The 14,546-nt window shown below is 50.4% G+C and overlaps 1 protein-coding gene and 1 non-coding gene across 3 annotated transcripts in view; one reads left to right on the top strand and one right to left on the bottom strand.

The window, feature by feature from the left end:
* Nucleotides 1-297: 297 nt before the first annotated feature.
* LOC142431120 (U6 spliceosomal RNA) lies at nucleotides 298-404 on the top strand. The gene has a single exon (XR_012780687.1). It is a non-coding gene; the product is annotated as a U6 spliceosomal RNA (small nuclear RNA).
* Nucleotides 405-3,285: 2,881 nt separating this feature from the next.
* PARP16 (poly(ADP-ribose) polymerase family member 16) overlaps nucleotides 3,286-14,546 on the bottom strand; it is a 34,519-nt gene continuing 23,258 nt past the window's right edge. For both annotated transcript variants that reach the window (XM_075535469.1, XM_075535468.1), the window contains exons 4-7: nucleotides 14,035-14,241; nucleotides 10,755-10,926; nucleotides 8,272-8,413; nucleotides 3,286-7,035 (exon numbers count right to left, since the gene is read on the bottom strand). In XM_075535469.1, coding sequence (XP_075391584.1) covers nucleotides 6,900-7,035; nucleotides 8,272-8,413; nucleotides 10,755-10,926; nucleotides 14,035-14,241 — 657 coding nt within the window. In that variant the 3' untranslated portion in view covers nucleotides 3,286-6,899. The remainder of the gene's footprint in view (nucleotides 7,036-8,271; nucleotides 8,414-10,754; nucleotides 10,927-14,034; nucleotides 14,242-14,546) is intronic.

Here is a 14,546-nt window from a genome sequence, read left to right as displayed (position 1 = left end):
AGAGGAGGTGGGAGAAAGGGAGTGGGGAGTGAACAAACCCAGGGACAAGGGAACACCAAGAGATCTAAAATCAATGGCCAGGAGGGCACAGAATGTCTGGTGGGGTTCAATCAAGTGCAATGTAGCCGAGAGGAAGCACAGAGAGCCGAATGAAAGGACAGAGGAAACAGAGGAAAGAACTAGGAGGCAAAGGGCACTTACAGAGGTACAAACATAGGCATGCACATATGTAAACAGATTAATATATAATTATAGGGATATAGGTCTATGTACATATATTTATAAGAAGTATTTTTAGTGCTCGCTTCGGCAGCACATATACTAAAATTGGAACGATACAGAGAAGATTAGCATGGCCCCTGCGCAAGGATGACACGCAAATTCGTGAAGCGTTCCATATTTTTTTTAAAAAGTATTTTTTATAATAAGTATTAAGGTAGCAGACAGACATTGGGCCTCTACATGAAATCCTCCCTCAACACAAGGACAGTTTGTTCTAGTAACCCGGAATTCTGTGATGCTCACCTTCCCAACATGATCACTGAAGACAAAATGGGTGCCTAGGTTAATGTGGTGAAGAAAGCTAATGGTGCCCAGCTAACAAAAGATGGTGTCTGGGGTCGTAAAGGCTTGAAGATAAACAAGCAGCCATCTAGCTCAGAAGCAACAAAGCCCACATGGAAGAAGCACATCAGCCTGTGCAATCACAGGTGTTGCTGGAATCCTGTATCAGCAGGCATCAGAAGACCCCAACCAACCAAACATTTTGATGCAAACAAGAGGGGTTGGAATGGAGACCCAAAGCCCATCTGTAGATAATTGGAACCTGATAGAAGGTTCGCAAGAAAGAGACAGGCCAGCCAGGGTGCAGTGCAGCACTGATGAAACACACAACACTCCTCTAGTTCTTTAATGCTTCCCCCCTACCCCTCCTATCATGACCCCAGTTCTACCTTACAAATCTGGCTAGACCGGAGCATGTACACTGGTACAGATAAGAGCTCTGGACACATAGAATCCAGGATAGATAAGCCCCCCAGGACCAATAATGAGAGTAGTGATACCATGATGGTAGGGGACCTGATTGCAATGATGTACAACCCGCCACCCCCAAGGGGATGAACAACAGAAATGTGCATGAAGGGAGACAGCAGATAGTGTAACATATTAAAAATAAAAATTATTTATAAATTTACGAAGGTAGGAAGGTGGGAGGGGCAAAAAGAGGAGCTGATATTGGCTTCTTTAAAATATGATAGTCCTGCCTCCTGCCACCCCACCTCCGAAAACAAACCAAAACCCTATGGAGTAGTTCTGCTCTGTAACACATGGGGTTCCCCCAGGTCACAAATCAATAACAAAAAACAAACAGCAACGGGAAATAAAGAGGGCACTTTGGGTCCCGCATCACGGTACAGCTGGAGTCTGAGGTATGGCTAGGTTCAGTACGTGGACGTCACTAGCACTCAGTTTCTGTCTCTCTTGGCTCTCTTTCCACTGAGTTAGCATCAATCTAAAGCAGTGGTTTCAACCTTCCTCAGGCCACGACCCTTTCATACAGTTCCTCAGGCTGTGGTGACCCCAACCATCACATTATTTTCGTTGCTACTTCATAACTAATTTTGCTACTGTTATGAAGGATGTATTTTCATTGTTACAAACTGAACATAATGAAGGCATAGTGATTCATCACAAAACAGTATGTAATTATATATTGTGAAATATTTATGTTTTCCGATGGTCTTAGGTGACCCCTGTGAGAGGGTCGTTCGATTCCCAAAGGTTGAGGACTGCTGATCTAAAGTGTCACACGGCTGCAAGGTAACAGCAGTGGGAGCAGCCTCTCACATGGAGGACCGGAGGACATGCAAGTGTTTCTTTCCCAGGAGCCTGCACCAAAAGCCTCTCTTCTTTTGGCTGATGCTGATTGGGTCACGTGTACATAGCTGAGCCAATTACCAACGCCAGGGGGTTATAAGCAGCAGATTGGCCAGGGCCTGAGCCACTGCTCTACCAGCACCCAGTGAACTGGGAGAAGAAAGGACGGAGGCTAGGGAGAACTAATGAACACTGGGTGCCAAGAACAAGGCGCCATTCTCTCACTGCCATGAGCCATGCTGTCTCAGATCAACCTGCTCTAACTGTTCCGAGCCCAGAACTGCTTGCAGGAGAAAGCCCAGTTCTCCTCCCTCGGAGCTGCGGGTGGTTTCAAACTGCTGACCTTGGATATTGCAGCCCAACACGTAATCACTAACCACTACACCCCCAGGACTCCTCACAGATGTCATGACTACCCAAGGGGAAATCAATGGTCAAATAGTAAGCTGACAAATCGCTTTTGATTCAGACTGACCTCGTCTCCTTCATGCCCCAGTTGGGCTGAATTGGCCAATGTTGTCGATGCTGGAAAGGCCGGTGAGCACCACACACTGCTTCTTCTGGGGTCCTCCCTTGACCAAATGGGGACTGAGCAACACTGACCTCCAGTGGCCCTGGCCTTTTCTCCCCACTCCTTCATCATGGTCAAAGGACCTCCTGCCCTGAAATCCGCCATTTCCTTCTCACTCACTACACCACCCTAACCCCCAACTCATTACTGACTTCAGAAGAGTCTTACTTGTCAGTCATTTACCCTTGTGTATAAAACAAGCATCAGACTAGGGCTCTCCCAGGCCACTGGCATTGTAATTCTGGTCCTTTCCAGTGAAACAAAGCTGTGTCCTGCCCATACCCGTTGCCTTCACAAGGTGCGAGCGCAAACGGGATCCCCCTGAAACCAAGTAACAAATATCCACCACCTGCTCTGGAACCCCCACCCACCACCCTACCTTTCTTTGTTCCCAATCGAACTGCATCCTCCTGGGGCAGTGCTACTGTCACACTGGTTGCTGAGTGGGAATTGACTCAAGGGCACCAGGACCACTGGCAGTCTCCCTCGACCATGGCACAGCGGGAGAAAGACGGGCTTTACTCCCATCAAGCATTACAGGGGCCTGTCCTATAGGCCAACTACCCGTCCTGTGGGTTCACTATGAGTGGGCACTGACTTGATGGCAGTGAGTTTGGTTTTGTTATGGCATGGACGTTTCTTGCATCCCTTCATCCATTTATGCACCGGAGACTTTATAAAAAATCATTTTATTGGGGGCTCTTACAGCTCTTATCACAATCCATACATCCATCGTGTCGAGCACATTCTGTACATTTGTTGCCATCATTCTCAAAACATTTTTACTTGAGCCCTTGGTATTAGCTTATTTTTCCCCTCCCTCCCGAACCCTTGATAATTCATAAATTATAATTATTTTTTCATGTCTTACACTAACCGATGTCTCCCTTCACCCACTTTCCTGTTGTCCATCCCTCAGGGAGGTGGTTATATGTAGATGATTGTGATCAGTTCCCCGTTTCTCCCCCCACCCTTCTCTTACCCTCCTGCTATCACTACTCTCATTCTTGGTCCTGAGGGGTTTATCTGTCCTGGATTCCCTGTTTCCAGCTCTTATCTGTACCCGTGTACAATCTCTGTCTAACTGGATTTGTAAGGTAGAATTAGGATCATGTTGGGGGTAGGAAGCATTAAAGAACTAAAGTTGTATGTTTCATTGGTGCTATACTGCACCCTGACTGGCTGGTCTCCTCCCTGAGGCCCTTCCATAAAGGGATGTCGAGTGCCTAGATTGACTTTGGGTCTCCACTCTGCACTTTTCCTGATCCTATCAACACCTCATGGTGCTTCCTCCAAGTGGTCTTTGTTACTTCTCAGCTAGATGGCTGCTTGTTTATCTTCAAGCCTTTAGGACCCAACACTATTATCTTTTGATAACAGGCACCATCAGCTTTCTTCACATTTGCTTATGCACCCCCTTTGTCTTCAGCAATTGTGTCAGGAAGGTGAGCATCAGGGAATGCCAGGTTATTAGAACAAAGTGTTCTTGCCTTAAGGGCGTACTTGAGTGAAGGCCCAATGTCCATCTGCTACCTTAATTCTTAACATATAGATATGAGTACATAGATGTATTCCCCTCTCGTTATATATAAACATATTTACATATAAATGTCCTTTGCCTCCTGGTTCTTCCCTCTATTTCCTCTTACTTTCCTCCCAGGAGACTTCGTGAGCCCCACTGTATCTTAATCCTTGGAAATGCCAAGACCGCGTGCTGCCTTCCAGAAGGTTGTGGTCCATTTTAATGCAGGAAACATCATCTTCACCTCTAGGTCCTTAAATACAAGCCACACCTAGTCCTGTGGCTGGTATGCAATGGGGAGTCCACACGTGCGCCTTCCCCTTCTGGAGGACAGCCTGCAGTGGGATACTGGGAATGTTCTTAAACGCTTTCCAGGTAGACAAGGCGCCAGGCGAAGTGGGTGGAGATGTTGGTTTGTATCTGGCTTTTCGAACATCATGATTTATTTTTGGATGTTCCAAACATCAGGTTGGAAATGCATGTGAAGGAGAGGGGCTTATTCTAAGCAGAGCAGAGCTGGGAGCAGCCTGGGACACTGTCTCCATGGTGCGCAGCCCTAGACAGCTGGGAAACAAACAGAAACCCATCCAGAGAGTTTTGCCTGACAAAGGCAAAAACAAACAAAGGCCAAGAGATGGAAAACTCACGAGGTGTGGAAGGGTGAGGAGGAGGGGGCTGGGGGTGGGAAGACTTGGGGAGAGTCAGTTTTATTTTGGTGTGAGGAGTCCAATTCAGATTGGGGTGGCTAAGAATCGCCATGGCAACAGGGAGGGAACTTGCAGAAGATTCCAAGCCAACACAACCTCCTGGGCTTGGCAGTGGGAATGGGTTCAGATGCTATGGGCCTATGTCCTAAAGAACATATCTGAATTGAGTCCATAAACTACCACCTGGGTCCTGGTTTTGTAGGCAATCACTTTTTACTGAAATGAATTAACCAGAAGCCACAATGAACCACATAACCTACTGCACCTCTCTCATTTTCACAAACACGCTCACCAAGAGGCCCAGAGTCAGACCTTTCACCTTTGTGCTGGAGACTGATGGCTCATGGGGCCCTTGGCGTTTCCTGGAAGCAGATTATCTTGCTTGGGAGGCCCACTTGCCACCCTTCCCAGAGCTGTATCCCCTGACAGTGGCATTTGTCACAGGGCAGACAGGTGGCTTACACACATGACCAAAAGGCATGAGGGGCCACTGATGTGAGGCAGCTCCAAATGAGCCACCCACTGGTCTCCTCTGCCGTCAGCTGCCTGGTGAACTGGCCTTATCCATCACCCTACTTACCTCGTAGGCCGTTGTAAGAATGAAGTGAACCTGGACATGAAGGCCCCTGACTCACATTAGGGCCCCTTGCCCAATACTTCCCATGTTGTCAGAGCGGAACCTTGCTTCTTGAGCTCTTCAGAAGGCAACCACCTGGCCTTGAACCGCCAACCTTTCTGTTGGCAGCCAAGTGCTTAACTGTTTGCACCCACGAGACTCCAAAACGTAACGTACCATACAAGACCGGTCACTCTGCTGTCACTATCTGTCGATCTGTTGCTCCCCTCGCCTCCAGCCTCCCCCACCAGACCCTCAGCTCCATGAAGACAGGGACATTCTGCACTTCATCCGTCTTGCATTTCTAGTGCCTGGTGCTCACATACTTGTTGCACCAACAATCAGGGATCCAATGCCTTTCAGCTGGCCTTGCGGTCACCCTGTGTAAGAGGGGAAGCAAGGCTAGGGCTGCAAAGGGTTAAGAAGGCACAAGCAGCAGGCTCATGCCAGGCCACCAGCGGTTGGAAAGTACTTTTATTGTCTCTGAAATGGTCTGGCAGTCAATGTAGAAATCATGAAAGTTGCTTTCTCACAATTTTACAAATTATAGAAAAGTTTACTTTCCTCCTCAACAGAAATCTCACTCTTGGATCAGACTGGGTTCCTCCGAGGCTGACACCCTGCCGGAAGGAGGGGGCCAAGAAAGCCATGGCTGGCTGGGCACAGGCTCTTCCTCATGTTAAACCACCAGCCTGCGACACCCCCCCACCCCCCCAAAAAAAAGCTCCATGCACAGTGCGTTGGCAAGCTAGTGTCCTAGTCTAGCAGCCAGGCAGGCTGCGATCAGGGCCACTTCCTGAGCAGGAAAGGAGGGCCAGCCCGCAGCTCATCCAAAAACAGCCAGGCCACTGGCCAAATGGTGCCCTTTGTTTAAAAACCCGCTTCCTTCACCTCACAAAGCCTAATTTGTCAAAAAGCTTTCCCCAAAAATGAAAAACAAACACTTGATTCTATTTGCAGCTGTACACAGCAGTTGATAATTTTTACAAAAAGATGTTAAGTTCGGGGCTGTTTTTTACCACATCTCTGAAACTCCTCCTTTCTCAGCTGTGGTTTGGGGGGTGAAGGGGTGGGGAGGGGGCAGAGCTGGAACAAAAGGCAGTTTCTGTTGATTTGAGGAAACTGTGAAAGATGTTTTACACTCGCATACCAAGGCTGATGGAACTCAAAAGCCAGCCCATTGATACTTTTACGAGAAACAAGACTGCTCCTCTTGGCTGGCTCGATCAAAACAAGGCAATCACCTAGTGATTTATAGTCCCCCAGACTCACTCCCGCCTCCCGAAGGCAGCAGAGGGCTGGCCACTGCCAGGAGCACGGATGGCGTGGACAGTGTTTTCAAACGGGCGGCCTTCCCCTGGGCCCCAGCTGGGAAGCCACTTCCCCAGGACAAAGTGAGGAGCAGACACGGGCTCCCATGAAATGTGAGCACGAGAGACCAGTGGTCCCAGAGATCACATTGTGGCTGGGGCATCACATACAGCATGGTCCAGAGGCCCCAGTTGGCCCCCAGGGTCGGCCTGGCTGGAGGAGAGGGGCAGAGGCATGGGGCAGATTCTCCTAAGGCACGTGGTCAAGACAGCACCCACACCAGGCCCAGAAAGATCATCTCTTCTCGCGATTCCAGAAGTGTTGGAAGGTAGAGGAGTTGATGGCGCTCACTATGAGCAGCAGCAGCAGATACAGGGATATCAGGACCATAAACCAATGGCTGGAAAACCAGGCCAGGTGGCTGGATGCCCTGTTTAAGGGGAGAGAGAATGATGTTGGCAAAGAGAGAAAAGTTTTTGTTTTGTTTTTGTCTTCCAAAAAAATATATGCAGCAACTTCTGGTCTCAGTGGACTAACTGATGAATCCCAGCCTCTGCATGAGCCATGAGCTGAAAGCGTCACCATGCTGCTTTGCCTGAGAAATCTGGAGCTGTTTGCCCTGGCACTGACACGCCTTTCAACAGAACATCTTCTAAATGGACCGAGACAGTCACGCAAAGGAGCCCATCCTGCGCTCCCTTTTATAGCTCCTCGTGTACAGAAGGGCCCCCGCTTGAGCTTGTGGGTCTCAATGGAGGCAGGTGGCAGGCTACTGAGCTAAGTCTTCTCTGTTTTAGACGCACAGACTAGAGTCTGAGCTGGGGAGATCATCTTTGGCTCACTGCAGTGTGATCTGAATCAGCCAAGTGTGCACTACACTCCTGGGAGAAGCAGAAAATGAAGGAATTTCCAAACAGCAAAAAGCCAGATGATTTCAAACCCAAGGACCAAATACTGGGACCCTGTACAGATTTCCAAAGTTTTGGGGGAAATGCTATTGGTTTATGAAATCCTGAAGGCACACAGGAGCAGAGGTTCTTAAAAATAACCTCCTGTCCCATCTCACCTGCTGCTGACCCTTTAAAAGGTTCTCTCTACCATACACCTGAACAAAGTGAATGCTAGGCCCTGAAGCACCCTGTCCACACCCCCATCACTACACTGCTGGGTGAGATTAGGCATCCACCCGGGATCTTGAAAGTAAGAGCTCCGCACCCGTTTCACCCGCCAGCCCCCACCAGCCCCAGCCCCTCTGTTGTAGGGTTCAACCTCCCCCCCACATTTTGCAGGTAAAGAGCAGACATCTCCAATCCAGAGAGAGGTGAGTGGGGGTTCTGTAGTCGCTGAGCATCCACCCTCTACTCTGCCTGGCCAATGGGCTGCATTTTGTGACCTCTAAGCCTAGACACTAAAAGGTCTCAAGGTTTGGGGGCAGCAATTTGGTGATGTTCTCTGTGTTCACAACGCTTGTTCCGTCTTCTTCCCTAGAATTGCACTGTCTTTGGGGGCCGAGATCTTATCAGATCCCTCAGCATATCCAACATGGTGCTTCTTACATAGCTGGGGTCCGATACAGTCCAAGCAGGGTGGCTGATAACCAAGAAACCCAAGACTCAGATACAGCCATTTACTTCTCTGGACCTTATGCAGGGACCACCTGCCTCACCTCTTGGGCTGCTTCTGGGAGTAGACCAGCAGGTACTTTACTCGTAGCAGCTGGTTGTTGGTGACCACAAAGTACTTCGGAGGGATGTCTCCTCCTTCACTATGTTTGATCCTCGCTCTTCTGCGATCTATCTCCTTGGAATCTGAATCAGGAGAGATCAACCGATGGGGGAGAAAATAAGCACAAACTTTATTAGAGGAAGTGGGTGGTAGGAGTCAATAACAAAGGAAGAAAATTATGAATAGAAGCTGGATCAAGCTTCCAGGCCTGAAGGTGGAGAAGACCCAGCAGGCAGCCAAGTAGCCAGCCTAGAGGTGCCTAATGCAGCCCAGAACTAGTGAAAAATCCGACAGTCAGGAGGGGAAAACGAACAGTAAAATTTAAGGGGAAAAAGGAAAGAACCCAACTGAGTAGGGACAAAATGGGAAAAGCAGATGGGCAGGAGAAACAAACACAAGCTCCTATGAGTGCAAGACCTAGGGGGTGCACTTGGTCTGCAACAGGGAGTGCTCTTGGTCTGCAACAGGGAGTGCTCTTGGTCTGAAACAGGGAATGCACTTGGTCTGAAACAGGGAGTGCTCTTGGTCTGAAACGGAGTGCACTTGGTCTGAAACAGGGAGTGCTCTTGGTCTGAAACAGGGAGTGCTCTTGGTCTGAAACAGGGAGTGCTCTTGGTCTGCAACAGGGAGTGCTCTTGGTCTGAAACAGGGAGTGCTCTTGGTCTGAAACAGGGAGTGCTCTTGGTCTGAAACAGGGAGTGCTCTTGGTCTGAAACAGGGAGTGCTCTTGGTCTGAAACAGGGAGTGCTCTTGGTCTGAAACAGGGAGTGCTCTTGGTCTGAAACAGGGAGTGCTCTTGGTCTGAAACAGGGAGTGCTCTTGGTCTGAAACAGGGAGTGCTCTTGGTCTGCAACAGGGAGTGCTCTTGGTCTGAAACGGAGTGCACTTGGTCTGAAACAGGGAGTGCTCTTGGTCTGAAACAGGGAGTGCTCTTGGTCTGAAACAGGGAGTGCTCTTGGTCTGCAACAGGGAGTGCTCTTGGTCTGAAACAGGGAGTGCTCTTGGTCTGAAACAGGGAGTGCTCTTGGTCTGAAACAGGGAGTGCTCTTGGTCTGAAACAGGGAGTGTACTTGGTCTGAAACAGGGAGTGCTCTTGGTCTGAAATAGGGAATGCACTCAATCTGAAACAAGTCTCTCTGTAGACATTTTAAATGAACCACTCTGGATTCACTTGGAGCTCAGGGAGCTTAGGAGCCCACACACTGGGCTGCTAACCCCAAGATCAGCAGTTCAAAACTACCAGTCTTGGGAGAAGAAGAAGGCTTTTTACCCCCCTAAAGACTTATAGTCTCAGAAATCCATAGGGGTAGTTGAACCCTGTTCTATCAGGTATTGCTCCATCAGAAAAATACCCTGTTCTATCAGAATTGACTCAGCAATGAGTTGGGTTTTGAGTTTTACTCTGAATTCAAGCTTCTCAGACTCATCTTCTATGCTTCATACTAAGAGGTTCAAAAAACAACAACCTTTTGATAGCAGGAAAAAATTTTATCAAAAAAGAAAAGGAAGAGGGGATAGGTGGGGGCCAAGGTTGAGTGACAACAGAGGCAAGGTTTTGTTTGATGCTTACTGTCATGGCTTACAAACTTCCCGAGAATTACAAATTCAAATATGCATGCTGTCTGGTTTGGGAGGGTGGTGGCAGGCCTGGGCCTGGGCCTGTTCCTGAGAATTCCAGTTGTTTTCCATTAAAGGCGAGGAATAGGCCATTTTCTGGATGCTTTTTCTCAGCAGAAACATGGGCCTGTTCTGGAGACTGATGGTTATGTGGCCTCTCTTGCTTACGAAGGTGGGCAACTGCTTCAGGGACAGGGGCACAAGGAAGATAATCTAAGGACATTTGGGGGAGGAGTCATGAGGTAAAGGTCGGCAGCTGGCAGATCAGCTCTGTGAGCTCATACCCCTGGTCTCTGCTGCCCCTCACAGCTTCCAGGGGCTCTGGCAGTCACCAGAGTAGCCCAGAGGGATGGGGTCTGGACCCAGAGTCCTTAGCGTCAATCCAGCTCTCTGCTGACCCTAGGTTACCACCATTTGAAAGCTGCAATGGGCTGGGGGTGGGGTGGAGGAGAATGAGTGAGACTAGGTTCCTGCCTTCACAGAGTCCATATTCTGCTGCATCTATCACGTCTCGCCTTCTCGAGAAGAGCTTGTTTTACTTTCACCACAAGAAAATACAATTAATAATTCCACCGTCTCCCCAAAAGTTGTCGTTAGGATCCACTCTGACTTCCCCTTCCTCGGAGCCTCCCATTTGACCCTCACCCCTCCTCTGGGCCGCCCTTGTCTCCATTCTACATCCAGTTGGAAGACCCTTGTCCCGCACTTCTCTGGATGGGAGTCCCCCCGACCCAGCCCCTGGACCAACAGCAAACAAGCCTGTGTTCCCCACGTCCAAGCCTGACCCGGGGCCAAACATGCACTCACCTTTCTTTTTGGTTTGGCACTTGACATCTGGGTGGTCAATGACTTCGCACACAGCCACACAGCTGAGGAGGGGGCCCAGGAGACTGCGCTGCCACCCATGGCCGTGGGGGCTGTAAAGGAGGGCCAGGCTCAAGTCACTGGTGAGGTAGGTCCCCTCCCCGAACAAGGATGTCTGGAGTGGCAGAGGTCAACAGAAAAGAAGCACAGCCGGGTGAGTGCAGTGAAGGGCGTCGGCATAGGCAGGTGACCTGGTCTTCCTTCCACGGAGTTGTAAACCAAACTTGTCACATCAGCTGTTTCCCAGCAATAGACAGAGGCCCAACTAGTTCTGGGGACCATCGTCTGGCTATGATTAGACAAGTCACTCTAGCAATGGCTACTTTGTGGATGTGGCCATCTACCGTACCAAACGAGGGGTTCCTGGAGGGGAAAGTATAGCTCTGAGTGCGAATCCTGCCTCTACCTCCCATAAATTGGCAGGTTATATAAACTCTCAGAGTCTCCATCCCTACGGGACAGAGAACAGCACCTGCCCCACAAGGTTAGGGGTGAGGATTAAGAAAGCGCATGCCCATGGAGGATGGCACAGGCCACTTGGCACATACGAGGGATTAATTAGGTCAAGGGTTCCCCATGGAGTCCCTGAGGGGAACACACAGTTAACAGGTTTGGCTGCTAATGGAAAGGTTGGCGATTGAAGCCCACACAAGGGCTCATGGGAGAAGGCCTGGCAGGCTACTTCCGGAAACACCAGCCATTACTAACCCTCTGGGACACAGCTCTGTTCTGACGCCACTGGGGTGGCCAAGAGCCAGCATCAACTCGACAGCCACTGGTGCGAGGTCTCCCATCACAAGCTCCTAAGTTTCTTATCTTTTAATTCCACTTTTCCACGAGCCTTTTGAAGCCCCCTTGTCTGGTGACTCCTGTTACCTGAATGTACCGAGCACTGTTACATGGATGGACTTGCAAAATGAATGCCACTAAGGAGTTCGTGCCAGAGGGGAGGGAATCGAAGACATTCATTGGTAAGAAATGCTTCCCAGACCAGAAACTAACTGAATGAAGGAGGCCTACATGAGGGTGGGTGGATAACTCTATTTGTGCTGCCGCTGACCAAGAGAATGTCCCAAGCTCTAGAAGGTGGCTCCCTGGTGTCCAGATGGTGTTTTCCGTGAGGAAGCAGGCCTGGAGACAGCAGGAAAGACCCCAGGAGAGACATCTGCATCCTTTGCCCATGGTAGATATCAATAGTCAATCATGATGATTAAAGTTAAAAGACCAGGGGGGAGCGGGGAGGGAGGAGGTGGGGGAAAAAAAAGGAAACCGAGCTGATTCCAGGAACCCAAGTGGAAGGCAAATTTTGAGAATGACAAGGGCAACGAATGTATAAGGGTGCTTTACTCAACTGATGTATGTATGGATTGTGATAAGAGTTGTATGAGCCCCAATAAAAAGATTTATAAAAAAATTTTTTTAAAAGGAAACAAAGTAAAAGAGAGTGAATTTGCAAAAACAAAGTTAAAAGACCAATCATGGCACTCCTTCATACTGAGCAGACTCAAACTTCTCAGTCTAACATCCCAGGTAGCTGACACCAATGGAGGGACGTTGACACGCAGGTCAAGGCCATGCTACCTCTGGGCTATGGTAGCAACCTCACAAGCTGAGGAGGGGGCTTGAACCACTCACTGAAAATATCCTATCTTCTGGAAAGGAGAACTCTCCTTCCGATGGCTAAAGGCTTCCACAGTCCTTACCCTGCAAAGTAAGGCTCAGGGGGAAAGACTCCACCTTAGTCAGGTTAGGCAGTGTCCTCATCTCAAAAATGCTGATACAGACCATCCCCAAGGACACTAGATGTCCCTGGTCTGACCCCAAAGCCATGACCTGCCCACAGCTGCAGTGAATGCACCCTGCCCTGGACTTGAGAATGTTGTGGGCTGGGCGGCTGCTGTATGTAGGCAGGGCACCTCTGCCGTGACAACTCACAGCCTCAGCTGGCAGGAAGCTCCGTCCAGCAAGCCCCTTGCTGAACACCCAGAGGCCAAGGGAGCAGGAGGGGATGGGCTTGACACCACAGGACGCTTCACCAGATGGCTCTAAGCAGCAAGCTTCCCAGGGCACTGACGTGCGGGACTGCTGTACAAGAATGTCTCATTCTCCAGGCCAGCTCTTGGGTAAAGTGGGGGGCCCCTGGATCCCAGTAGCCTGGTCGTAATAAGAAACTGAGCCAGCATAAACAAGCCTGTCATCCTCAGTAAGACTCAACTGCACTAATGAGACACAGCAGTGTTAGAAAAGGTCGCTGTAGCCTTAGGGCTGCTCAGCCCATGGGTCACAAGCCAGACAAGGCAGATCTGCCACCACTAGGAGACACCCTGTCCCCGAGCCTCTCATGGGGCCCTCTGCTGACATGGCCTGTTGCAGCCTTCTCAGCACACCTGAGTGTGGGCAATCAGACCACAGACCACGCCAACCTGTCGCTACTCGCGGGCCCCACAGGCCAGCGCAGCACTGCTCCACGGGCTTTCCAATGCTGTCCTCTTGACTCCGGAAGCAGACAGCCACATCTTTCAAGGGGGTTCAAACCACTGACCTTTCCACTAGGATAGCACCCCTACTTTACAGATGAGAAAACTGAGGCTCAGAGAGTTTATGTAAATTAGCCAGGGCTGCAGAGCCTGCTGAGTAAGCCTTTCTGGGCCCAACATCGGTCTGTATGCTTCCTATGTGTCCTTGAAGGGTGAGCTACCGTCAGTGAGCAGTGTGCGTATGACTGCCTCTGGAGAAAGAAGAGGAACTCAGGGAGGGAGGGGAGAAGAAAGAGCCCCCCTCAGGGCCATTCCCAGTTGTCCTGCTGGAGTGTCCCCAGTGCAGTGCTCCTCTGCCTTCAGGGTGCATGCATCGCGGGGGGGGGGGGGGGGGTTGTGAAAGTGCGGCTTCATTTTTAGACAAGGTTTGATGCTCAGCATTTCCAGCAGGTCCCCAGATGAGTGGCCAGGCCTGGCCGTACACATGGGAAGCCTCTGGAGAGCTGTCAAAGAGCGCATGGTCTGAAGGGCTGCCAGGCACTGGGATTTGTAAAAGCTCCCCGTGGGCACCATCCTTAAATAGATGCTTCTGAAAACGCGACCTGCCTGGGAATCCCTTGTTACAAAGCAAACTCCAATGCAGACAGTCTGGGCTGAGCCCCTTCTAGCCGGCTCCCAGGTGCTTCTGCTGCCACCCCCCCCCCCCAGCACACTCCCCAGGTCGGCAGGGCACCCACTGGCCCCACCTTGTTCAGGTGGCACTGCAGGCCATTGTGGACGATGGAGTGGAAGTTTTCCAGGCGGCTCCCATGGAAGGCGTAGATGAGGTCGCGTTCTCCTTTGGTCTCATAAAATTTGGCATTGGCTGGGTCGGAATACTCGAGCTCAAACAGGAAGTCCGGCGTGGGCACGGGGGTGTGCAGGGCACCCGTCAGCTTGCGGATCTTTTCAAACTTGAAAACATAAAGGGAGTGCAGACTTTAATTGGGCAGCTGGTCCAGCGGGCTTACCTCCCCTGGGCTCAGCTCACCACGAGAACTGGTTTCAGGAGGATAAAGCTGTCATCAGCGGATGACCAGGCTTGGCCTCCCTGCTCAAGACTGCTTCCTCTGCAGAAGGAGCAATTACACCCTCGAGGGACCCACTCCTCAGACCCACCAAACCCCCTCCGCCGCACACTGAGAGCAGGAAAGGACACCAGGGAGATGCAGAGCCCAGGGCGGAGGAGACTGCGGGGACAGGACGGGGACTGCCAGTG

The sequence above is a fragment of the Tenrec ecaudatus genome, chromosome 17, assembly GCF_050624435.1.
Source record: "Tenrec ecaudatus isolate mTenEca1 chromosome 17, mTenEca1.hap1, whole genome shotgun sequence".
Taxonomy (NCBI): Eukaryota; Metazoa; Chordata; class Mammalia; order Afrosoricida; family Tenrecidae; genus Tenrec; species Tenrec ecaudatus.
Note: the sequence above shows the minus strand (reverse complement) of the source record. Positions and strands in the feature narration are given on the sequence as shown.